Source organism: Leuresthes tenuis, unplaced genomic scaffold (assembly GCF_036924035.1).
Source record: "Leuresthes tenuis unplaced genomic scaffold, fLeuTen1.0.hap1 SCAF_6, whole genome shotgun sequence".
In the NCBI taxonomy this organism is placed as follows: Eukaryota; Metazoa; Chordata; class Actinopteri; order Atheriniformes; family Atherinopsidae; genus Leuresthes; species Leuresthes tenuis.
Genome location: NW_027325360.1, coordinates 12323058 through 12350445, shown reverse-complemented (window position 1 = coordinate 12350445; position 27388 = coordinate 12323058). Strand labels below are relative to the sequence as shown.

Below are 27388 nucleotides of genomic sequence, written 5' to 3'. Positions count from 1 at the left end.
CCATAATTTGTTTAAAGCTTAATGGCCAAACCAACTTAGTACTAAACCTAAATCATTTGAATCGACAATGAACACAATCGGAAATTGAATTCAATTGCAACCTTCTGTACTGGAAATTGGGCTTCACAGTGGTGTGGTGGTTAGCACCGTCACCTCACAGCAAGAGGGCTCCAGGTTTGAAACCCAGCTGGGGGCCTTTCTGTGTGGAGTTTACATGTTCTCCTCGTGTATGCGTGGGTTCTCTCCGGGTACTCCGGCTTCCTCCCACTGTCCAAAAACATGCATGTTAGGGTAATTGGTGTCTTTAAATTGTCCCTATGAGTGAGTGTGTCTCTGTGTGGCCCTCTGATGGACTGGTGACCTGTCCAGGGTGTGCCCTCCTGGAGCCTATCCCAGCGGTCATTGGGCAAGTTTGCAGCTGCCATCCAGACGAGGCCTTTTTCAGGGAAGGCTTTACCTATTTCAGCAAAACAATGTAAACCTCATTCTGCAAGAATTATATCAGCATGCCTCTAAAGTGAAAGACTTGTGCTAAAACGACCTAAGTGCAGACCAAACCTCTCAGCCGCTGAAAAAAATCCAAGCAAGGATGGGAAAACATTTTGCTGACAAAACCACTACAAATGTTCTTTTTGGTTCACAAACACTTACAGTGTTGTTAAAGCAAGAGCTGATGTTACAGAAGGTTTTTATTTGTTGTTTTTATCTATAATCTACAACAGAAAAGTACCACATTAAAGTCGCATCATCTTTTATTAAAGGTTTTAGTTTAAATGGCCCATTTATCTTAAGCCAGTTACATACTGAGGTTTCAGTTTCAATATGATGTGCTGTGCTGGGAAGGTTCAGCCAGAGGGTGGAGCTGAAGACTGCTGATGAGGACATTGCTGATGATGTGGCAGTCGAGAATAAATCTTGGCACAATTTCTCATTCAAAGAAAGTGCTCCACTTTCCATGTTGTCCTTAAGACTTCTCAGAGAGGATTTTACATGGACATGAAGATACATGTTGGAAGACTGAAAACAAATGGCAAGTTTTCAGTCAACGGCAAGACAAAAAACATGCAGTCTCAAAATACTCCTTTTGGGTTGGCAAGATTGCTCCATAGCTTCAACTTTTCATTCATAACAACAATTAACAGTCTCTTGAGTTGACCCAGACACAAAGAGGGTGATTAAAACCAAAAGATAAATGCCAGCAAAACATTTTTGTTTCACCATTTTCTCCACATTTGCTCTTTCCTCCACTTGTTTGTGTGTCCTGCACACACCTTGGACAGTGACCAATTGGCTGATGACGGTGCACAAACAGAAAGTGTAACAGCCATAGTTAGAGGAATGCTGCAGTGAGAATGCCAGGGGTGGGGGGTTGTGACGACGTGTTGGTCGAATTCATGGGGGATTATTCCAAGTAGTTAATGCGCAAAATCAATGCATATATCCGGTTAGAATCTAAAAAGTAAAGGCAGAAAATAATCCTAAAATGGCAGTGGGAGGAATACGCAGTTGCTTGATTTTAAAATATTACAATACGCACTCTTGGTGAACTTTATTTAAATTAGACTGAGCTGTGGGCGTTCACCTTTTGCCATAATGGTACAGTCCCAGCTCGCCCCTAAATTGCTTCTCCAGCCTATAAAAATGGCAAGTCCGTGCAAAGTTGGAGAAAGAGCCTGATCAATTTTGAATCGACTCAAAGTATCTGAAAACTATCTTCCTCTGCAGCACGAAGATGGAGCAAACCAGCGTGGTGAAGCCAGAAACTTTAGATGAGCTGATAGAAATCCTGCATAAAATCTTCGACAGCGACAACATCAATGTTGAGGAGGTTCAAAATATAATGGAATCATACGAGAGCAAGCCCCACGAATGGAAGAAGTTTGCAAAGTTTGATCCATTCAGGTACTTTCTTTCTTTCTTTCTTTCTTTCTTTTTTTTTTTTTTTTGCTGTATTATCTCGCTCATATTTCCAGCCACTTACTAATTAGATATTGCCCATTTGTAATGCAGATGGGTGTTTTTGTTTTGTTTTGTTTGTTTTTTTTGGGGGGGGGGGTTAACATTTTTTTTACTAGACGCTTTGTTGGTTTAATAGTTCAAACGTTACTTTTAGAACCTTTAACCCTAGCTTTGTGAGTATTTTCTGTTGCCGTTCTGACTCTCTATCAGTGAGCGTCATCTGCTCATGAATATAGTGAGTTATTCATGAAGTGTATCTGTTGAATGCATTGAGAAAAATCGCTCGCTCAAATAACAGAAACGCCTTGCTGTCTCCATCTAAAGAAGCAGCTTTCGTCACACTTTATTTGAGTGCGAAAAAGAACGCTTTGTTGGCATCATTTGCGCGGATGTTGTTTACTTTGATAGGTCGCTCACAGCGCGAGCCCATAATGACACGAATCACCGCTTTGATCCTCTTTACGGTGCCAGCTTCTCTTTTATAAGAACTGGCTGTTCAGTTCAAAATGCGCAGCAATGTTTTTGTGGGCTCAGTAGAGGGTGGGTGATTAGGCCAGCCAATCAACATCGTGGAACGGATACACACCCGCTGATTGTCTCAGACCTCAATGCTTGACGCGGCTGCCTTCTGTATGACGGAGTCGAGAGATGAAAACGTGCACACGCCGTTTACAGAGCAAACACGGTTGGCCTGTGGCAGCCTTGATTTTCTGTCTGGAAGGACAAAATGTAAACTTCGACGGTGTCAGTGACCGCGGTCAGCGTGGTCCAAGCTGGACTTTCAACAGTTTCAAAGTTTGCTCAAGTGACATTGGGACCTGCCTCGTCCCCTTTTACTCTGAAATTCTGCATACTTAAAATTGACCGAATAGTAAAAATTATAATCTCTCTCTTTTTTTTTTTTTAAGTTTTACACTGAAACAAAAAAGAAAATGCTTGAATGCAACTGCTAACAGAAGTTTTAGATTTTAAGTTTAACAAAACCCCAAATAATTCTGCACCTTTTAAATGATTGACATTTATTGGTTGTCTTCATGTCAGGTCTTAATCCAAGCCTTTTAGCATTCAATTTTCCATGTTTAGCTAACCATTTTAAATCTTTTTGCATTGCAGGTACACGAGGAACTTGGTTGACGAGGGCAATGGAAAGTTCAACCTCATTGTTCTCTGCTGGGGTGAAGGACATGGCAGGTAAGTTGGGAAAGAAAAGTCAAAAGATTAAGGCACTGGGCTAGATTAATGCTGGTCATTTGATATTTATTGAAACAAAAATCTCTTATATTTTGTGTCAACAAGGGATCATGGTTTAACAATACCAATATAACCTTCTCATGTTACCACTGTACTTCATCTAAATACAATTAGTCGTATATTCAAGTCATGTCTCTGGTAATTATTGTATTGATTAGGAAAAATGAGACATTTTGCTTGCTGACAGTGTGTGTGTAAATCAGCATTATTCGATGACATAATATGCTCCACTTTGTCAGCCAACAACCGACATTCACTGAAGTTCAACGTGTTGCTCAAGTTTAAACAAAACGATCAGACGTCAGTCGAACTTGGCAACAGATTGAGGGAAGTCAATAAACCAGATACTCACAAGATGAAAGATTTACCTGCAGTTCAACACATCAAATCACATTAAATCAAGAATATGTAGTTAGATGTGCTAGAACGAAAGTTTAACATAGGTTTTCAGTTGATAGGCTTCACAAGAGCACCTTAAACATGTTATTCATTTGTCATAGCTTATTCTGAACCATTGCGGTATAGTGCAAACAGAAGTTTCAGCCCTGTCAACCAAAGTGCTTAAGATTTCACAGCAACCGTGACTCTCCAGAAGATAAAAACTGTCCCTCCCTCTCTTAATGTGATGACACATTCTGATGCTGTATACTTGTGTTTTTCTTTAACACTTTGCAGTAGCATCCATGACCACACAGACTCGCACTGCTTCATGAAGATGCTGCAGGGGCAGCTGAAGGAGACGCTGTTTGATTGGCCAGAAAAAGAATCAAAGGGGGATATGGTCCAGAAATCCCAGAGAATTCTCCAGGAAAACAAGGTTGCTTACATCAACGGTAAGAAATGCGTCTCTTACAGCTTATCTAAGTATCTAATCTTAAATTCTTGACATGGTGCTGACATATCGTGACACATTGTTATACAGTTGTGTCGAGCGCTATAGAACAAACATGTTTTTGCTCTGTGTGCGTGTTTTAGACTCCATTGGTCTGCATCGTGTGGAAAATGTCAGCCACACAGAGGGCGCAGTGAGTTTGCACCTTTACAGCCCTCCGTTCAACATCTGCCAGACCTTTGACCAGAGGACAGGCCACAAGAACGAGGTCAAGATGACCTTCTGGAGCAAATATGGAGAAAGGACCCCATTTGTAAGATACTTTTTAAGGCCGTAATTCATACCTTACTAGTTAACAAGTACCCATGAGCAGGTGTTTCTAAACTTTTGTCTTGTGTGCATATTCAAAGACAAGTTAACCAAATGAGGGGGAAAAAAAACAACTCTTCTGATTTAACATTTGTAAAAACACAAAACCTGAGTGTTGGAAGCCTAAGATTTACAAAGACCAGTTTTGTAAGTGGAGGTTGTGAGACTTTAATGGTAGGAAATTGCAATGTTGTGGAAAAACAACAACCACAAACTCAAATATAGCACTGCAAAACACTTGCAGATCTTTTTGTGGAAGGTAAAGGAAACCATTTATTACCTGCCATAAAGGTATGTTTCCATCAAAGTGTAACTGGATCAAAGAAAGTGTAAGATGCATATCGTGCGAGTTATGTCTACCTCGCAGTTTGTGTAAAAGTCAGCACTTTTTACGTTTTACCAAACACTTGGACACACAAGAAAACTGCAGAGCACTAACCGAATGCAGACTTTTCCATTCCCCCAACATGCAGGAAGTGGGAGGCTTTTATGGTTTCTTGCTTCTCTCATTAAGCCAAGCCTATGAGCTAAGAAAGTTTCCATAGCTGTGAAACAACTTCTCACTTGCTTGTGTATTAATAATATTGCTTTAGCAGAGAGGAGAAGCATTAAATAAGTTCCATTTAAACATGAATAAAATCTGTTGCCTAGAAGTTTGAATTTGTGGTCCTGTACATGAACAAGATGAATTACAGATAGAATTACAACCGCACAAAAGATTGCGATAAAACAAGAACAACTTGCTGTTTTAGTCAACCTGCCGACAACGTCGGCCTTATCAGAACGTTACACGTTATATAAGCATACCTTGACCATAAACGTTTACGTTTGTCCACTAAATTGCAACAGTAATCAGAGGAGATAAGATTAGTGAGAGTGTGAGCACACAACGAACTTAATCCATGCCAGAAGCTCTTAACAACTGTAGCAGTCTGAGGTGTTTTTTTTTTTTTTTCTCTCTGAGTCAGATAGCGACTCAGGTTACATTAATTGACTTTGTAAAATCCTGTTTTGATTAAGGACAGAACTTCCTTAAAGGATATAATTTATTGACCCTAACATCCATCTTTCTCTCTCATGTCACCCCTTTCCTAGGAGACCACAGTTTCGCAAGAGAACAACTAGAAGTCACCAAAGGAGGCTCTTGATGACGGAGACTTTTGCATTTGAAATGGCATTGCTTTGCAAATAATTGAAGGGGAAACTGCTAGGGATTCAAAATGCGGACCTGCTATGACTAAGCAACCCATTTTAAAATCAGGTCTGGGCCGGTTCCAAAAGAAAACCCGCTAATTAGAATGGCTTTATTGCTGCTTAGTGTGAGCTTGGCAAATACTGATGAGCACAGGACAAGAGCATGAATAGGCTTGGGCATGGATTGTATCTGCCTTTTGTTTGCTGGGCCTGAGGAGACCCTTTTCCAATCACCGCATTCCTGTCCATCCACAACCTGTGTAACCACACTTTTGTAAAGTTATAGCCCATTGACAAAGAGTAGAGCTTTAGCTTTTTAAAGAGGAAATATTGCTGTTGCTGAGGTGCTCTTTTATATTTTAAGGAAAAGAAAACAGAAAAGGAAAACTGCAATCACGAGTTTTTGTTGTCAATGACACTTTTATTGCTGTGTTTACTGTTGATTTGTACCACTCAAATTTGTCTCAATGCCTGTTGAAAATGGTCAAGGAACGTGGCAATATTTGTACCTTTAACTCCAAAATGTTTGTGTTTTTCTTTTCTATTTGCATTTGGAGTCGTATGTAAAGCTTTAGAGTTGTTATTTTTAAAAGTGAAATGCATGTAATTTATTTGCAGGATATACTGTTCACTGAAGAAGTTTTTAAATCACAAAGCTTCTAAATGTGTTCATACTTATATTTAGGAGGGACTATTTTGTATTATTGGAAAACTGTACGTTTAGGTAAGACTAAGTACTTTTTCTCAGGATTTTGACAAATTTTGATTGTAGCTAAATATTTCATAATTTCTCATAGCTCTTTCAGTTGCAACCATGATTTCTGTAATTTAGCAATGAATCTTGCCAGAACTGTGGACAAATAAACACCACTGTCCTTTCACATAAGTTCATTCTGTTTTGTCTTTATTTTTCATATTAGATACAGTTTTGATCAACATTGAGAATTACTCAGCAAGTACCAATTCAAACATATTGTAGTTATGCAAAAGTCTGTGTTAAGCAGAAAAGAGACATTAATACTTTTAATAATTCTCAATTTACAGTAAATATATGTTTGCTTGAAACTTTTGATGGGTTACAAATAGTCGCATAAAGGCACTGCAGTTATGCACCAGCTTATTAAAAGATAAGTTGTACTAGGCACCAGCCTGACACGCAAACCCAACACTCAAGCGTGTACTTTAATCTGTACTGGAACTATTGATGGGTCATTACCTTGACCAATGAATAGATTACATTGATGGTGCACCGATAACAGAATGAATGACAGACATCAGTGTCTGTAGACAGTTGGCATCGCTCTGGCAGGGTGGTGTTTAAATAGTGTCGTATTGTAAGTAAATTAGAGAGTGAATTAAAGGTAAGGTGCTATTGAAAAGAGTGTACATGCAAATAATTGATATTTACATCTGAACAATAGTACTGATAATTTACTTTGTCTTTTGGGCTATTCATATACATATCTTGTATTCTATTTTAAGAATAGAGAAAATGCATAGTCTGGTCTCTAAATGCACTTGTATTTGTAAAACGAGTCAAAAATTTCGTAGATTCTGTTCAAACCGGACACATAGAATGCACAAACACATACGCATGACTTTTGAAAATAACATTTTAAACTTCCCTGGATTTTGGCGTTCCATTTGTCTCCCCTACCAGTGGCTGTTCCTCTAAAGCCTTCAACAGTCAGCAATCAACAGTTATTTCTAACCTAAGCTCACAATTCTTAATCATTTGCTTTTGCTGAAAGCACAGTGCACTTGTTAATTGAATTTATCAAAATCTCCTCAGGGTTTCCATGTACCAGGTCAACTATGAGATGGCTCACAGCCAGACTTATATAATACTGAAGTGACAGTCTTGATTGCCCTGGCAAGAGACCATAATCGCTGTGTGCCAGACTGACAGGAGTTCCATTCCCATCACTTTTAGTTTCATCTGATGACACATTTTAATGTTTAAGTAGTTGTTGCTGCCTAAACTGAATCAGCAATTAGTAGTTTTGATGTCTAAACCAAACTGTTGCCCACAATTTGTAAGTTATTTTTGTAGCCTAAGCCAAACCAAGTAGCTTTGTTACCTCAAGCGAACCTAGTTTTGTTCTCTATAATTCAAGAAATTATTTTGTTGCCTCATGTTGACCTATTATTGTCTGGTGTTTTTTTACACTTGCTGGTGATTGTAATTTCACAATTGTCTTGAATATTCAGCTGTCTCATGAGATCACTCGTTCAATATACCCTCCTAAATCCCTGAAGTGTTGATTCATAAGATAATGCTGTCTTTGACAATTTCCTTTGCCTCCACCAAACAGGTAGTGTTGTCTAAACTTCCTCCCCCTATCATCACTTTTTTTTTTAGATGTATTCACTTTCAAGTGTCTTAACTTAATCCTAGCAGCTGTAATCAATCAACATACAATAATAGACTGAGCCTTTTGATACATTTTGTATTTAACGTCCAACACTTTACAGACACAAAACAGGTTTCGGTGGGAATTGTCGACCCTTTCCAGTGACCCAGGACTACCACAGCTTTAAGCTAAGAAATGCGAATAGTTTCTCTCTGACTCTCACTCTCGTATGCAATGCAGGAAAGACCTGTTCCTTTTAGCTTTTTAGACCATGTTCCAAGCAGTCAAAGGCCACTTGGTATATTTTAAACAAGCATTATGATTGCATGCAATCAGACCACTTCTAAATATTCACAGTTTAAACATCTAACTAAGCCAACCTGCACTCTGTACCAGCATCTTAACTTCTTTTGCCTAAGATAAAAATAAATAAATCAAGTTACATTTAAGTTTTTAAGGATTTAAGTTCTCATTTCAACCTCTGGCATCTTTTCTTGATACCTTCAAGTATATATGAATAAAAGCTTCTTCAAATGAACTGTAAGGCGATCTCAACAGTCTACATGCTGACCTTGGGTGAAATTGCATCTTGCTTCAGATGAAAGACAACTTGCAATGTACCAGCAACAACAGCCTACTGAAATATTTTGAAGTAAGTGACTAATTGTGTGGTATTTTTTATCTGTTGTTTCATCGTTGTCAAGCTGTCTGCAACCTTGATTGTTTTTCCCCTTTCCTCTCAGCTCCCTCTTCTTCCCCTCTTAAACATGATACTTTGATACATGATACTACTGCTTCAGTAGTACTCATATCTGTGGAGCAACAGGTAAAGATCATAAAATATGGTATAACAATGGTCCCTGCCGTAACTGCTTGCTCTGCTCTGACAGCAGAAGGACTGAAAGTGCAAAGTAGAGTCTGGGATTGTCTCTTATGATAACAATAGGCCAGGGATGTAAAACCTTCTATAACACCATTAGAAGTGAAACAATATTGATAATCTACTTATCAAAGTGGCCTCAACACATCGATACTGAATTACTCATTCATACCACCAATTGTTCATACACTGTACTACGTGCGTGTTGGACTACTTTTTCTTTTTTCTTTTTAATCTAACACTGATAAAGGCCTCTGCCTGCATTGTCACGACCTTGTAGCTTATCAATTGAACTGACTTCCATTATTGAGAGCACATTACATCTCGTAAAAGCAAATTTGTGGGGCTTTGATCTTATAAGGTGAAGTAACAACTCTTAAAGCTATGTTCCATGAATACAAGTCATTATCGGACCATGCATAGCCTTTTCACACTGAAGAGACAGAATTAGTCTTTGAATATCCCTGAACTCCCCTGTAGTCAGAGATGCTGCACTAAAGCTGTTTAATGTGATCCCGCTGTATAAGAGAGCTGGGGTCTCCCCAGACACTGGGAATCTGACCCAGGCTACAAAAAGAGATGAAACTCCAATTTCTGAATGACCTGATGAAAAATATCAAATATTGACAGAAGGATTAATCCAATAGAGAAAAAAAATGTAAATAAATAGCAGTGGGATTTTGTTAAAGCACAATATAAAAAATAAATATAGGATATTTTCAAATTGCAAGCTGGATACAGCTAACAATAATGAAAGCAAAAGAGAAAAGAAAATGTCTAGGCTGTGTTTTTTGTGTCTTAACACTTTCATGAAGGACACGGGATTCAAAGCATAGGAAAAAAATCACAAACATGAACGCCCCAAGTGATAATGGATAATTGTTTCCTGTCAGAACAAAACGTTTGGCTTTATTGGGGGTTTTAAAAACAGGATGTCAACACGATCAAGTCAGATAAGAGAGTTGTTGTCAAATCAGAACAAAACTGAAATGTCAGCGCACTATTTTTCAAAATGACAGTTTCCACAGGAATAAGGAGTGTCCATGTTCTCCCTGGGTACGCCGGCCTACTCCCACAGTCCAAAAACAAGTGTCTTAGGTTGTGGGTGGCTCTAAATTGACTGTAAGATTGAATGTGAGCATGCATGGTTGTTTGTTTCTATGATGGACCGGCATCCTGCCCAGGCTGTCTCCTGCTGCTCTCTTAGTGGCAGCTGAGATAAGATCCAGCCAAAACGGAAAAATCTGAGCACTCGATTTGAAATTTGAATGTGAGCATGCATGGTTGTTTTCTCTATGGTGGACTGACCTTTTCCCCTGGCTCATGCTCAATGGCAGCAGCTGAGATAGCAACTTTTTTTTTTTTTTAAACACCAAGAATCAGCATCAAAATGTCACTGTTCAAGTCAGAAGACAAACAGATCCATTCTAAGAGCACCCACCCAGCATTCCTGAATGGATCCATGTGGGTGTGGAACTTATTTGGCTACTCTCTTGTTGGTGTTGTCAACAAGCTCTCTTTTACCTTCACAGATCCCAATGACTATCATTTAAGTCCCCCTCAACCCTAAGAAGTGTTGTTTCCTTGACGAAATAATGACGGTTAATATTTTACTTTTATCTGCTAAAAAGATTAAAATTTTTTCTGTGCTCACCTAAAATCTGGGTTGAACATGCGTACCTTTGGTCAGAATGACTGGCAACAAGTTTGAAAGCCAATATTGACTTGGAGTCGAAACTTAAAGCTCACATTGCCGACTAAACGTGGCCTTCTATTTGGGCTTAGATTTTAACCATTAGATATATTGGTGAATCAAAAATGGTGCATCATTCTGGATCTGTTAATTGATGTAAATAGGTCTAAACTAAACTGGTCATCTATTACTTACATATACTCAAGCCGGAATGATTCAGCTTTCACAATAAAGCTAAGAAGCTACCTAAGAAGGAAGAACTCAGAAGTCTGAGCTTCATTTCAGACCTCAGACTGAAAAGAATGTACTGATAGTGTTTTGATAAACCTGCCAGTGAGTTAAGATTACTTTATCATTCATTCTTACTACATTTAGTTAAAATGTTAGCAAATTGTTGTTTTTTTGTCATAATAGTCACCATGAGCTGCTGGTCATTCCAGACCCTAATATATCGGGAAAATCAGTCAGAACATGTTATTTATAAAGAGGAAAGACGGGTGGAAGAGCTCTGCAAAGATTCTGATAATTTCACTCATTTAGACACAGACACATCATGCAGAGTTCACGCAACAGCGTTGGGGAGGCATCCAACAAAGAACAAACCTCACAGTCCCTGTGCAGCATGGCAGGAGGCCCAAATATACAGTCATGGAGATCTATTTTCCATTTACCACATAGAGACAGAAGATACTGATGCAGCGTTATCTACACAAAAGCTGCGAGAAGTTCCCCAAGAACCTACCTGCAAAGTATATATATATATATATCTATCTATAGATATAGATAGATATACATATACAGTATATATAAAGTTTTTTCTTTATTTAACTTTGGTTAAAAAAGCTTATATTCTAAAGTAGGGCTGAGTAAAAAATAAAAATTAATTAAATGGGATTTTCCATTTCAAATGGATTTGAAAACTCCAATATCACTTCCAAAAAATCCTTGAATCATTTTTTATCATATGCCATTTTCGACATCATCTGCTTTTGGAGTCTTGTTGCAGGAGACTCGTCGTGTGAAACTAGCCTTGTGACAGTGGGCAACCAGATTCACGCGTGCTGCACGGAACCATCGCACCTCATGACAGATGTGTGGCAGAGTTTTGGAGCATTAAAAGGGTATCCATTTATTTCATTTTTCTGGCAATTATTTTTGTGAAATCCTCCTTTTATAGCCAAGTCCAAATTTGTACTGAAACAGAATCATTAGAATTGATGTTGAAGTGAAATGGAAATTGAATAGACACCTCCTGAATTGGAATTACACCGATTGAGGAAATCTGATTTAAAGCATCTTCACTTCAGTCTTAGTGCCTCAAAGTCTCGCTTTGTGTTGCCTCAGCAATGACACAGGTTGTTAGAACATAACTGGAAAAGTACTGTTATTTATATGACTTCATATTTGATACAAACCTCAGAAAACTACACATAAACCAACGAAAAGCTAAATTTACCTGGACCAGAATAAAAACCACAATTTATGTCGGTATCTAAAATATCAGTAACTGATCCGCAGAACTGGAGTCTGAGGGAAATGTATCCCTACAGACAAACGTTACAACAACAACTTAAGTAACACTTGGAAGACGGTTAAATTGAAAGATTTCAAGCAATTCTTGTCACGTCTACAGAGAGCTATTCTTTTTGCCTCTGTGATTCGTGGTCAAAGTCAGGGAGCGTGCACGATCCAAAAGAACACTATGTTCTTCTCCAGCCCACAAAAATCCTGCTTTGATCACAGTTTTGAAAATAGTCAGCCCCAAACAGCATGAACATGAAAATGTACCAAACACACAGTCCTTCTAGGAGAGTTTTTAAGATCCATGTAAAGTATTGATATGTGGAGTTGATTTGGGTCCAAGTACTCTTTGACAACTTCTTCGACAGACTCGGCCCACGAAATGCTCCAGTAAAAGTGGGAAAAGAGAAACACAGCTTTAAGAAACAACCAGGTCAGAAAAGACCCCCCCCTCTGCCTTCAGTTTTCAACTTTCATTTCTATCATTTGAAAGTCTCCTTCAATTCTAACCTAGTTGGTGGGGAGTATTGGCTTATAAGCAGAAAAACAGGCAGTTCACACGGGTCATCAAGGTCACGTGTGTCACTGAACCACCTGACCAGCCACTTTGTGTTCTAATGGCATCGTGCACGCAGTGAGAGACCAAACAGCTTTTGAAGCGCATGGCACAAAACAGGACAGCCAGCTCTTCAGGACCTAACCCAGCTGTCATTGGGTGAGAGGATCCTGGACAGGTCGCCAGTCCATCACAGGGCTATTTCAAACATTTACCCCCCCCACCCCCGCCTTTTCAAATCTCAAAAACCTATAACTGGAGGTTAGGCCACAAGTGTTTATTCTAAAAAGACAATGCAGCGAGTTGAGAAGCCCATCAAAATTAAATTTAAAAGAAAAAGAAACCTCGACAGCACTCCTACAGATAAAAGCATCGTGTAAAAAAGCCACAAAATAAATGGCACATGAAACAAGTCGTAAACTATAACAGCTGTTAGATGGCTCCTTCACTCATGGATCACAGTGCAGATTTGAAATGAGACTTGATTGAGGTGGTGTTTGGAAAGATCAGCACACGCATTCCATGAAGCTCTTTATGCACTGTTCCTGAGCTAATTTGAAGGCCACATGAAGTTTGGAGGTCTGCAGCCATTGACTCTGCAGAAAGTTGGCGACCTCTGCACCCTAAGCGCCTCAGCATCCGCTGACCCCGCTCTATCATTTTACATGGCCTACCACTTCATGCTGTCATTGCTGTCATTCCCAATCGCTTCCATTTTGTTATAATAACACTGAATGTTGACTGTGGAATATTTAGTAGCTAGGAAATTGGATTGGACTTGTTGCACAGGTGGCATCCGATCACGGTACCAAGCTGGAATTCACTGAGCTCCAGAGAGCGACCCATTCTTCCACAAATGTTTGTAGAAGCAGTCTACATGCCGAGGTGCTTGAATTTATACACCTGTGGCCATGGAAGTGATTGGAACACCTGAATTTAACGATTTAGATGGGTGAGTGAATACTTTTTGCAGTATAGCGTATGTAATAAAAGGGTAAATAAAGATAACTGAAATGAGAGCTAAATAAAATCGAGATCATGGACATTTTATTCCAACATCTTATTAAAAGATGAAAGAAATAAAATTCAAAAGAGAAACACAAGAATTTGTGGCAAAAATAAATAGTTCAAATGATGAAGGAGAACTGTTTGTTTTAGTATCAGAGAACATCTAAATAAAACTCTTGGCTCTTTGTCAGCTCTTCAAATACAGCAGGCCGACAGGCAAAACCAAAATTAAACATCTACTCATTGGAGCATCTCAGAATGAAACTGAAATTTGTAACTAATCTTATAAATTGATCACTTACAAGAAATACATCCACCTTTACTTGTTTGTCATCTTGGTCAAAGCCACATGATAGGACATCCTGCTCCTCATGCAGCAGAATCGTGATGCAGCTCAAAGTTTTATGCTTCGTGCAGGAATGTTTTCTCACACTTTACCCACAAAGCAAACAGAGTTCATCTTTGTTTCAATCTGCATACATTTACACATCCGTTCTTTCTTCAGTCACAACAAATAAACCATATGACTGTGCTTTAAAGAACTTCAACAATATTTGGATACTTGTTGACAAAATAGAAAATTAGAAAAAAAAAAGAATTAAAAAAAAAAAAAAAAAAAGAAAGAAACCTCGACAGCACTCCTACAGATAAAAGCATTGTGTAAAAAAGCCACAAAATAAATGGCACATGAAACAAGTCGTAAACTATAACAGCTGTTAGATGGCTCCTTCACTCATGGATCACAGTGCAGATTTGAAATGAGACTTGATCGAGGTGGTGTTTGGAAAGATACGCACGCACACTTTTCTTTTGTTGAACAACTGCTTCAAGCACAAAAAAACTTTTTAAAAATCATCTCACTCTGATATTAACCTTTTAAATGTGTTTTGGCTAAAATGGAAGACTCCTCTTCAGACTTCTCTGAACTAACAATGAAAAATGAAGATGCTAAAATTGTCCATTCTTTTCATGAAGATTAAAAAAAAAAAAAAGGAAGTTTTTAAAAAACACATTTGTCAACGTTAAAAGACAAAACAAAAATAACAGCAATAACTTTGAGGAACAAGCACAGAGAACCGACATGAATTGATATTTTTGTGGTCATGACATCAGAAGGATTCATCATCTCCTAGAGATCTGATCATTTCAAACGCGCCCCTCCTGGGATAGGCTTTTCTCTCCGACCCTTCTGACCCTGACTGACCAACTGTCACAAGCCTTCCGCTGTTCTTTGACCCTACTGATCCCACAGACTCTGCCTTGTCACTTATAAACTCTCTAACACTCTCAAACGAACTCCTATGAGACCCGTAGCTCTGGGAGCTCCGACTGTACGCCAGGCTGCTGTTGAAGCTGTAGCCACGGGAAACGTTGCTTCTGTGAGAGCTGGTTTCACTCCTCTGGTGGTTTGACTGAGTCTGGAAGGGTTCGCCATAGGAAAAATGATCAAAAGACTTTTTGCTTTGGAAGCTGTGCTCTGACCCTGAGTCGGGCTCAGTATCAGGCTTTAAATATTGAAGCTCTTCCTCTTCTACGCCCTCAACAGGGTGTGCGGTATGTCCAACAGCCTGACTAAAGGTTACATTTAGCAACCGGTCTTTAATCAAGGTTGCACCGACAGGTGATGGAGATCTGTGAGTGATAATGTCAGCGGCCCCATCAGAAATATTAGGCCCGACGTCGCCTCCCTAAAACACAGAAAGTAGAAATCGCAAAATTATGTTTTCAAGCCATTACTATAATACCGACAATTGCATTTCATTTTGTAGCAAAACCATAACACTGTAAGGAACAAAGAAAATGTGAATTTTTTTTGCATAAACCTGGTTCTTAAAGGCTACACTGCTTCATATGGGATTTTCTCCATCATTGATTAACCTGGTCCTAATTATGGCTTGGTACAGTTCAGCAGAACTGAGGCTAAGATGTATTAAAGGTACGCCACCTGTTGTGAAAAGCAAGTTTGTGTTGCTGTTGACGAATTCTTATATAGTCACAAACGCACAATGTGTCCACAAGATTTTTGTTCGTATTATAAAGAAATTACTCTTAAACGGCATGCTACAAATTACATGCAAACACTAAATAAAGCACTTTGTGTTGTGTGCAACATAGTCACACGGCACTTGTGATTGGACGACATTTCTCGGACCATGTTTTTTTTCATATTCTTACCAAAAATAAAGCATGAGTCTTTGCATGAACATCCCTGAGCTCCTCCGTAGTCTGTGGGGCTGCACCATCTAAATGTGGTCCTATCGTAGAGGAGAGCTGGGGTTTTCCCAAAGGCTGGAAATCTGACTTGTCAATCCCAGCCATTGAAGCTAGCTGGCCTAGGCTACAAAAAGAGATGCAAATTCATTAAAGATATACATTCAACCAGTCCTGCAGTGGATGCTGAAACAGAGACAGATGTATAACATATGCTTTTATTCGCAACAAATGGCAAAAAAGCACATTTGTGGAGTCAGACACTGAAACACTCTAATTCATCCCAAAGGTGTTCTATCAGGTTGAGGTCAGGACTCTTCCACACCAAACTGGCTCATCCATGTCTTTATGGACCTCGCTTTGTGCACTGGTGCACAGTCATGTTGGAACAGGAAGGGGCCATCCCAAAACTTTTTCCACAAAGTTGAAATTGCATGAAATTGTCCAAAATCTCTTGGTCAGCTGAAGCATTCAGAGTTCCTTTCACTGGAACCAAGGGCCTAAGCCCAGCTCCTGAACAACAACCCCCTACCATAATCCCCCCTCCACCAAACTTTACACTTGGCACAATGCAGTCAGACAAGAACTGTTCACCTGGCAACCGCCAAACCCAGACTCGCCCATCAGCTTGCCAATTGTAGAATCGAGTTTCATCACTCCAGAGAATGCATCTCCACTGCTCTAGAGTCCAGACGCAGCGAGATTTACACCACTGCATCCAACGCTTTGCACTGCACTTGGTGATGTGTGGCTTGGATGCAGCTGCTCGGCCATGGAAACCCATTCCATGAAGCTCTCTACGCACTGTTCCTGAGCTAATCTGGAGGCCACGTGAAGTTTGGAGGTCTGTAGCGATTGACTCTGTAGAAAGTTGGCGACCTCTGCACACTATGCACTTTAGCATCCGCTGACCCTGTTCATGGCCTCCCACTTCGTGGCTGAGTTGCTGTCATTCCCAATCGCTTCCACTTTGTTATAATAACTCTGACAGTTGAATGTGGAATATTTAGTAGCTAGGAAATTGGACTGGACTTGTTGCACAGGTGGCATCCGATCACGGTACCAAGCTGGAATTCACTGAGCTCCAGAGAGCGACCCATTCTTCCACAAATGTTTGTAGAAGCAGTCTACATGCCGAGGTGCTTGAATTTATACACCTGTGGCCATGGAAGTGATTGGAACACCTGAATTTAATTATTTGGATGGGTGAGTGAATACTTTTTGCAGTATAGTGTGTTTTAAAGAGAAAAATTAAAGGGGTCCAACTAGGACTACTGGGTACTAAGTGCTACAAGGTTATTCTTAGAAATGTTACACTGTATGAATTTAGAACATCTAAATAAAACTCTTGGCTCTTTGTCAGCTCTTCAAATACAGCAGGCCGACAGGCAAAACCAAAATTAAACATCTACTCATTGGAGCATCTCAGAATGAAACTGAAATTTGTAACTAATATTCTAAACGGATCATTTCCAAGAAATACATCCACCTTTACTTGTTTGTCATCTTTGTCAAAGCCACATGATAGGACATCCTGCTCCTCATGCAGCAGAATCGTGATGCAGCTCAAAGTTTTATGCTTCGCGCAGGAATGTTTTCTCACACTTTACCCACAAAGCAAACAGTTCATCTTTGTTTCAATCTGCATACATTTACACATCCGTTCTTTCTTCAGTCAAAATAATACAACCAAATGATTGTGATTTAAAAACTTCAACAATATTTGGATACATGTTCACAAAATATGCAAAATTTAAATTTGCACTTAAAAACAATTTGACTTAAATTTAAAAAAAACAAGTGATAAAGGGAAATGACACTGATGGGTGTCGCCAGATAAAAACTGCCAAATAACTGCCACAAATAAAAATGATGGCCAGAGATATATAATAAAAATAAAAGGTCAAGAAATCCTTTAAAAAACAAACAAAAAAATAAACTTAAAGGTGCATCACTGGTACTGTTAAAGATAGATGAGCAAAAAAATGGGCCATGTATAGGAGCACCTACCCAGCATCCTTGAGAAGATCCAGGAAGGCATGGAACTTCGTGAACGAGTTCTCAATGCTCTCAAGAACTTCCTCGTCTTCGAGGGCACTGAGACCAAGTGGCGCCGATGTTGAGCCAGTGGCTGCAAGTGCTTCTGTCAGGGAGCGTTTGGAATCACGAAGTCGGGCATTCTCCAGCTCATACTGAAACGGAATATGAAGAATACACATGAAGCATTGTTTTTATTCACACAACCACATGAATTAAACAAACAAACAAAAAAAAAAGGATGTCAGTTGTTTTATGTGAGATGTGCCAGAATACAGTTGCCCTAAAGAGTTGAGGTAGGAGCTCGTGAACATGCCTGTTGTATAGACATACACTATATTGCCAAAAGTATTCGTTCATCTGCCTTTACATGCATAGGAACTTAAGTGACATCCCATTCTTCGTCCATAGGGTTTAATATGACATCCGCCCACCCTTTGCAGCTATAACAGCTTCAACTCTTCTGTCAAAACTTTCCACAAGGTTCAGGAGTGTGTTTATGGGAATTTTTGACCATTCTTCCAGAAGCGCATTTGTGAGGTCAGACATTGATGTTGGACCAGAAGGCCTGGTTCACACTCTCCGCTCTAATTCATTCCAAAGGCGTTCTATCGGGTTGAGGTCAGGACTCTGTGCAGGCCAGTCGAGTTCTTCCACACCAAATTGGCTCATGCATGCCTTTATGGACCTCGCTTTGTGCACTGGTGCGCAGTCATGTTGGAACAGGAAGGGACCATCCCCAAACTGTTTCCACAAAGTTGGGAGCATGAAATTGTCCAAAATCTCTTGGTATGCTGAAGCATTCAGAGTTCCTTTCTCTGGAACTAAGGGGCCAAGCCCAGCTCCTGAACAACAACCCCACACCATAATCCCCCCTCCACCGTGATTCATCACCCCAGAGAATGCGTCTCAAGAGTCCGGTGGTGGCGTGCTTTACACCATTTGAAAGCCACATGAAGTTTGGAGGTCTGTAGTGATTGACTCTGCAGAAAGTTGGCGACCTCTGCCAACTATGCGCCTCAGCATCCGCTGACCCCATTTTACGTGGCCTGCTACTTTATGATTATGTTTATGCTTTTAGCAGACGCTTTTATCCAAAGCGACTTACAAATGAAGATATAACAAGCTATATAAAAAACTAACAATAAACTACATAGAAGGAAACCACCTCTGTCAGAGGTGATAGAATAGAGATAGGGTGCAGGCATAGAGGGAAATACAGAAAGATAAAGTGTAGAGATCGAGGGGGTAGGGAAGTACAAGGTAAGTGCTAGGATAGGAGATGCTCTCTGAAGAGCTGGGTTTTCAGTTTCTTGAAGATAGACAGGGACGCCCCTGTTCTGGTGGCGCTTTGTGGCTGAGTTGCTGTCATTCCAAATCGCTTCCACTTTGTTATAATACCACTGACAGTAGGCTGTGGAATAATAAGTAGCGAGGAAATTTCAGGACTGGACTTGTTGCCCAGGTGGCATCCCATCACGGAAGCAGTCTGCATGCCTTGGTGCTTGAATTTATTGCTTTAAAGCTTGAATAATTATTGCAGTTAACGATTACAAGGTTATTCTTACCAATGTTACACTATATGAAGTTGCAAAACAAATTAAGAAGGCTTTTTTTCCCCTACCATGTTGATAAAAATAGTTTACAGCGTTTTTTCTTACTGCACTGCAGTTACTGAGTGCATTTACATGGCATTGACTTTAATAAACTAAATCTACTTCTGGATGCAGGCATCAAATTGAGGTATTAGAGGACAGTCTTTAAAGGCACACAATGGTTTCTGGGACAAAAACAAAAAAAACCTTGATCGGGACACCTATACATCTGTAATTCACTGCGATTAAGTCTGTCACTGAACTCAAACTGATGGAAGAAAAAAAAATGACATGAAAACACACTTTGAAGTGAAATTCTAAAGATTAATCTACCTCCACGAGCCTCGATTCGGCTTTCAGTCTGGCTCTTCGCTCCTCAGCCAGCCTTAGACGACACTCTTTCAGCTCCATCTGTAGGACATACAAAGAAGCACACACTCAAAGTGAGAGAGTTTAACTGTTTGTCAACTGTTCAGGCTCCGAGGTTTTTGCCATTTCAGGGACATTTTTTTTAAAAAGTCTAAAAAATTTTATTTTGTGAATGACTTCAGCCTGATGTGGCTGACCTGGACACGATCAAACTGTCGTGAAGTGATCCTGTCTTGGACATGAAGAGAAGATGGACTCTGCTCCACCTCCACCACCACTTCTTCCTCTTCATCATCATCATAACTGTCCTCTCCCTCAGAATCTGACTCCATGGTAACCTTTACAGTAGCTGCACCCTGATGAAACATACAAACATAATGCAATCTCAAATAAGGGGATTGAAGGGGCTCGGACACAAATTAAAATTTGGGTAGATGATCAGAAACAGCAAACTGATCAGAATGAGGACGTGTTTTCGGTTAGCCACTGTTAAAAAAACAAAAAACATGTTTATAAGTTAATGAAAAACTCACTTGAAATCCTTGGCTTGTCACAGTAACACCAGGAGGCAGACCTCTGAAACAAAAGCATCCAATATCAATTCAACCTCTGCGTTACCAAAGCACCCAGTAAACACTTCTAAATCCAGAAAATTATTACCAGAAAACACATAGCATGTTTTCCTTCATGCTGGTTGAGGCGACATGATCCATAATTTACACAAAAACTAAATATCACAATTAGCATTACCTCTCAAACGAGACACCGAATAACACAACCCCATCAGTTTTCTTAGTCCGAGCAAAGGAGTAAATCGGTTTTGCTCACATCTCCTCACCTCTGGCGTCCGGCCCGTGCAGCAGCACGCCAAGGTACATAACGAGAGGAGGGAAAGGACTTCTTTGCCTGAGCAACGCCTGGACTCCATCCTCCAGAAGATGTTGCTTTATGAGTGGCTGCACCAGTGAGAGTAAGAGAGCCTTGTCAATGAATGCAAATGCACAAACACATGACTTCCACGGATGCAGTGAGTTAATATCGCAACAAGGAAACATGAGCTGGTCGCTGAAAAAGCTCTCAATATATCATTATATGGTCAGTAGTTAATGACCCAGATTTTGGGACATGTGAGACAAATCATCATAATAATCGCTGGGTGGTTTTTCAATGAGCCGATTAATCAATAAATGATCTGAAATAGGGAAGCAATAAGCTGTGTGGACAGAATATGGAGATATAATAATATTAATAATTATTACTATTACTAATACTCAACTATAGTAAACTATTAAAGACCAAGTTCAAGCTTATCTTTGCATCAGCAAGCTGGGGTAAAGGTACGCGACAAACCTGGACTTCTTATGAAGTCTTAAAAAGTACTTTCAAACTATCAAACAGTCCACATGAGCAGAGGATAAAAGATTATATCATCACTTAAGATGGCCTTTGAGTTACCATGGGCATTTCAGCTCGTCTGCAAACTGAACTTCAGGAGAATGAACGTCTCGATAGTTTGGCGCTAGCAAATAAAACAAGTTAGCCTGTGGAAAGTTTTTTGTTGTTGTAAATTCTCTATCAACAAAAATATACAAGTAATGCGGCTAGGATTGAAAAAACATGCGAATATGTTGCAGTGCACATCAGTTCAATGTTAACTGATCGACACAACCAGCGAAATGTGTCAAATTTCATGAGTTAGATATTTACACAAAGGCCTTCCATCACAACATGGCTGTCATTTCGTGTGGGCCAAACAACACAGAGCGTTACTTTATTTGTAACATGTTTGACACTTAAACTGCGTGAGATTCACTGACGGTTTGTCTCAGCCTTTTTTCTTATGTGAGAAACAAAAAGAGAGCACACCTATCTTAAATGCAGCCTTTCCTCTTACTGCACCGGGTAGTGCTCGCCTTTTTGGTCCTGAAACTCTCAGCGACTCTGTGGTTGCAGGCTTGATCCAGCAGTACTGCAGCACAAATTAAGGAGAACATGAGCTATGGGAACAGCTTATAACAAACACTAAGTGTGCCTGCAGATACAATACAATACTCACTCACTTAGTATATAGTTTGGTTTGTTTTTCTAGACTAGGAATAGTAATTTCAATCTCAGGCCACTCACCTCTGGTGACTGTCCATGAGCATTTATTAGCACTTTCTCTATTACAGTTTTAATTAGGACTTTGTCTGTAGGATTAAAAAAAAAAAAGTTCAGAAGGAGGTATTTACACAAATGTTTGTTTCTGAACAGCTTAAAAAGTTTTATCAAACAGCTATGACACCCTTCTGTGTATAAGAGACGATTCATGGTTAAGAGACTCAGTCTGCAGTCAATTAAATATTTAGCAATGCGCCACCTGGAGGAGTATGGAAAAAACAACAAGCCAAGGAGTCTTACCAACTAAAGGGTTACTACGGATATCCAAAACGCACAGAGAGGAATTAGTTTTCAAGGATTCAAGCAAACGGCGAGCTCCATCACTGGACAGACCACACCTCTGTAGATCCACAGCTGTTCAACAAGTCCCAAAACAGAAACAGAAACCCTGAGCGAAATCTGACAAAAAGTAGCCCAGCAACAGTAAAAACCCTTTTCATTCTCTCACTGTATTCCTCTGAATATCAAAATACCTACAAACCTTTAACCCAGAGATCCTCAGCCAGCTCCTGTGCAAGAGCAGCTGCACCCCGGTCCCCAATCAAAGTGTTCAAGTTGAGGGTGACACGACGGAGACCCCCCATGCCCTCAAACTGTGGATGTCGATACCTAAGAGACTCCGCCCATGCCGTCCCGTGTCTCTGCATTCCCTGATACTTAAAAAGACGTGACAAAGACCATGCATTTAGAGGAAAGGTCATTTCTGAATTAAAAAATTAAGGATTTATTACAAATGACATATGTCGATAACATATTAGAACACATCATGCCACATAAATGCAACAAAAATGGGAAATCTGTTAATTATTCTGCGGTCAAAAGTCCAGGTTTCAGCTTGTTTTTTGGGAAAGACAGACGCAGGGTTGTAGGAGCCAAAGTGGAGTCCATCTGGACGGTTTTATTTCCAGGGAGGTTTGCATCTATTTCAGTGGGAAATAGACGGACCTCATTCTAAACTACTTAAAAGAGCGTGGCTTCATATAGACACAGCGTGTGCGGTGTGACTGTTCTGGCTGCAGTCCAGATCTGTCTGCTATTGAAAATGTAAAGGAAATCATGCAGCGGAAAGACAATGGTCATGAACTGCTGAGCAACTGAAACCTTGCATTCTGCAGGAATGGACAGATTCCTCTACAAAGCTACAACAACTGATATTCATCATCATAATGGTGATGCGATACAATGGTAAATGTGCCTCTCACCCAACTTTTTAAGTCATCAAACTCAACTCAAACAAATTTCAACTGGTTAATGAAGATTGTGACAATCATTTTCTCTGCCTCTGTTAAACCAAGCTTTATAAAGAGTTAACATATTACTGATTTTAATTTTTGTTGCATTTACAGAGCTTTTCTGAAAATGAGGTTTGTAGATATTACACCTTGATGATTCTGGCTATATGTTCTGCTCCTCTCCAGGTAAGACTGCATCCTGTGAAATCTACTGTCTTGATGCTCGTAGAATATTTAATACTTTGGCAAATGACTGAAACATAAGGAAATAATAGTTACAGACACAAAGAGTACTATACATCTAGATACGCAAGAACCTTGGGAATTAAAAAATGTTTGCACTAGATGGAATTACTTAATATACATACCCTCTAAGCCCTCATCGGAGATTGGGCATTTAGCTAGAGATAGACTTTCCAAGGAAGAGCTCTTTGCCAAACCCTGTAACAGGATACGTAACGGTGGCTCATTTGCTCCGGTTTTCAAATTATTCAGTTCAACAGAACAGTTGTTTTTCACACAGGTCACATGTCCCACACATTAACCAAAAAGTTCTGCCTCATCATTCAAGATTTTAGCAACTGTTACTCAAAAAGCACAGCTCAGAAAATGCTTCTGTTAAAATGCACTGATGACAAAAGTGTGGCATATGTGACAAAAAAAATAATAAAATAAATAAAAAAAAGCTCCTGGATTTGTGTAAGTCCCTCTAAATAAAAAAAAAAAATTAAAAAAAGTTCCCTGTCAGTTCTTACCTTTGTCAAGATGATGAGGTCCCGCTCTCTCAGTGGAAGTCCATTAAGCTGTAGAGTCTTGAGACTGGGAGACACAGCCAGACACTCTCTCAGCGCCTTGCAGAGCTTTAATGTCATCTCCTTCGAGCGAATGGCTGGAATCTTCCTTCTGAAAGTCGATTTATGGTGCCTGCGATCTGAAACTGGCGATGAAATACGTGATGTTCACATTGGCAAGTCATTCAAGTTTCAGATTTGACTCATTTTAGAATACTGGAAATTAAGATAGTACTCCTCTTATAATGTTACTCTTACTCATATTATTTTCAGATTCACCTGTATCTCCAGAAGCTGCACTAGCTTGGTATGTGCTGCTTATTGCAATGTGGTGCAGGTGCTTGTTGATGGATATAGAGTGGAGAACGGGCGGCCAGTCAGTTAACTTGAGCCTGTCTCCGTTAAAGTCGAGCATTCCTTTCTCGAGGTTAATCTTAATCGCAGGTAGAGGGACTGATTCCTGCCTGGCACAGGCAAAGTCATAGTACGCTTCAAAGTTATGGGCACCCTGCCGCCGAATCAGAGCGTTGTCTTGAACCATCTTTGACCTAGGAAAAACACAAATAAAAAGCCATGAAACTCACAGTTGTCAGTAGTAATAATACATCAAGGTCAATGAGGCCACAGGATGTTGCTACTACTGTTATAATAGAAAAACGGAAACCAAGACCACAAGTGACTGGAAATTTGTTTTTATACAATAGCATGAAATGGTTGTCTCAGCTAAAGCCCTAATATCTGCAATTTCAAATGAGATTGTTTATATAAAAGATTACTAAGCAACTTGACTATTCAAAATATAGTCTTACATTATATGAAAATCTTATTCTACTTCATTTAAATATTTTTTGACATATCTAACATTTATCTGAAGTATCTAAAATCATGACTGAAAGGACTTTGGTAACCAGACTTCTCAGCTAACTTTTAGCAAATTGTACTTGGTCAGATTGTCACTGTTATAGAAATATATTCCTTGAGGTTGCTCTACACTAGTAAAACATCTAAATGAATAAATATAAATGACAACCATTTAGAAAAGAGACGATTCCACATTATAAAAACTCAGTCTCTCACTACTAACTAAAAAGACTTTTCATTAGTTAAATATGGGTCGATTTTGAACAGATTTGATGTTACATTCTGACGGCCCTTTGCTAATAGTACATAGTTTGTCGGTAAAATTAACATCTGGACAGTCAATGACCAAGACATGTTCCACGGATAAGACACGAGAAATAAAATATTTAGCAGATTACAGTTCAGGTTAAGTGACTGATTGACTGGTAAGGTGAACTATTAACAGTTCCATCGAGGTTAAATAGCACTTCAATGGTTGTTCAGACAGCTGAGGCACTGGCGTTAGCAAGCTAAGCACAACTCCTAGCAACCATTGGTAGTCAAGAAGGGCTGCATTCGCTCACGCTCCTGATAAGCCTTTGACGCTCAGTCTCTTAGCTGTACTTTCTTGAAATGAAAACTAACAAAATATACCTTATAAACAAAGGCTCAGTCGTCGAGGTAATTACCTCTGACTCTTAGAGGACCACTATTGAACAACTTCTGCGTTCTATTAACGATCGTTAACTAGCGCTCAAAAGTGGCGCTGTTGTGCCAACAAAACCACGCCTACTTCTCTTCTTCGCGGTGTCAAATCACTAATGAGACAGCTGCCGCCACCTATCGACACGGAGGGACGAATGTACTCCCCAACCAGACATGGCAGGACAAGTGGACTGAACCGCAAACGTTCTGATGTAACAAGGTTAAAGCAAAACAATGAGTTTGTTTGGTTGCAGAATAAAATGAAAACACTCGATAATCATAGACAAGTATATAAACATGTTTTGGATTGCCAAAAGTATGTATTTTCAGTAATAGAACAATAAATCTACGATTTAAAAAAAAACAACCCCTTTCAACTAATTTGGGGATTCCCAATTTTCATCATTTATGGCATCCTGTCTTGCTGGCACGTCAAGCTTTGAGTCCCTGAAAAAAAGCAGTTCACCTGTGTAGATCCTTTTTTAGCTCCATTACATTTGATGCAAAGTGTCTGCGGCTGTCTTTACAGTTGTATTATGGAGATTTAAGTCCAGGTTCTGGTTGGACAACATAAGACTTGTCTTGGCTGTTTGTCTTTGGTTACATTTGTGCAAAAAATAGTGAACTCAAATTTTGTACAAGGTTTCCCCTCATAGATTTATGTGTGCTTGTCTTTCTTTTTCTAACATGCAGAGTGAGTATTGGGACTTTATAAACTATTTCATACAGTTGAAAAAGTTCTGTTATTATTATCCATCCATCTGTTTTCTATATCCACTTATGGAGCCTATCCCACCAATTTTCCTAACAAGAATGTTTTTGGACAGTGAGAGGATACTGGGGTATCAGCTGGGAATTTAACCTGTAACGCTCTTGCTGTGAGGCAACAACACTAACCACCACACCACCATAAAGCCCAATTCTTAGTATGAATTATATCATACCGATCGGTCTCTACAGTCAATGAAGATTTATTAGTAACTGATTGGGAACTGGGGAAATGTCATTTTTATACGTCCGTCTATTTTCTTTACCTGCTTAATCCACTTGGGGGTGCTGGAGCATCTCCCATCTGCCAGCTGCCAAGATGAAGGAATTACCCTGGAGGGACTGACAGTCTACCACAGGGCCAACACAGAGACAAATACCATGCACACTGCATTCCCTCCTACAGTCAATTTAGAATCAGCAGTTAACCTAACATACATGTTTTAGGACTGTGGAAGGAAACTTGAGTACCTGGAGAGAACCCACACATGCACATGCCAGTCAAAAGGTTGGTGGTTTGATCCGCAGCTTTCTATGACCACATGTCGAAGTATCCTTGGACAATATGCTAAGTCCCACATATCCTCTGATGCCTCTATTGCTGTGTGAATGTGTATGATAGAGAAAAATGACCATGCCTCTGCCTGTCATACTGCACAGCGTAAAAAATGTTGAATGAGTGTGTGTAAATGTGACTTGTAGTTTTAAAGTGCTTTGAGTTATCAACAGGAATAGCAAACAGCTACATAAATACAGTACAGTGATACTTTCTTAAAAATATCATGCAGTTTAATTTGTTTCTTTTGCTTCTAAGTAGCCTTTTGTTTGAGTCTGATGTGGTATCTAAATATCTAGAACAAACTGTTCTAAACTAAAGACTGTTCTGTTATTAAAAACATCACAACAAGGGGTTGAGCTTGTGTATTGTTACAAGAGGAATACAGTGCATTGCAACATCAGTTTGATTATCCAAACAAGAGCCATAAGTATATTTAGATATGTTGTACCAAGCTCAAAAAACACACTCTGTGATTTGTACAAACCAAAAAATTAAAACACAGAA

The 27388-nt window shown here is 39.5% G+C and overlaps 2 protein-coding genes across 3 annotated transcripts; one reads left to right on the top strand and one right to left on the bottom strand.

Moving 5' to 3' along the window:
- The first annotated feature begins 1646 nt into the window (after nt 1-1646).
- cdo1 (cysteine dioxygenase, type I) lies at nt 1647-6491 on the top strand. Its single transcript, XM_072387649.1, has 5 exons — nt 1647-1902; nt 3073-3150; nt 3886-4043; nt 4186-4355; nt 5507-6491. Exons 1-5 carry the CDS (start codon nt 1733-1735, stop codon nt 5534-5536), a joined length of 606 nt encoding a protein of 201 aa, XP_072243750.1. The 5' UTR covers nt 1647-1732; the 3' UTR covers nt 5537-6491.
- A 7757-nt stretch (nt 6492-14248) lies between these two features.
- cep78 (centrosomal protein 78) lies at nt 14249-25650 on the bottom strand. Of its 2 annotated transcripts, none has more exons than XM_072387648.1 (16): nt 25507-25650; nt 24292-24560; nt 23977-24158; nt 23590-23662; nt 23371-23474; nt 22471-22645; nt 22230-22343; nt 21954-22018; nt 21696-21798; nt 20668-20785; nt 20363-20405; nt 20027-20185; nt 19794-19871; nt 17839-18020; nt 15793-15955; nt 14249-15305 (listed from the first exon to the last, which is right to left on the bottom strand). In XM_072387648.1, the coding sequence occupies exons 2-16, from the start codon at nt 24551-24553 to the stop codon at nt 14727-14729; spliced, it is 2400 nt and encodes a 799-aa protein (XP_072243749.1). In that variant the 5' UTR covers nt 24554-24560; nt 25507-25650; the 3' UTR covers nt 14249-14726. The 2 variants fall into 2 exon arrangements, with proteins under 2 accessions (XP_072243749.1, XP_072243748.1); XM_072387647.1 differs by having other exon boundaries at nt 25542-25650.
- Between the last annotated feature and the right edge of the window lie 1738 nt (nt 25651-27388).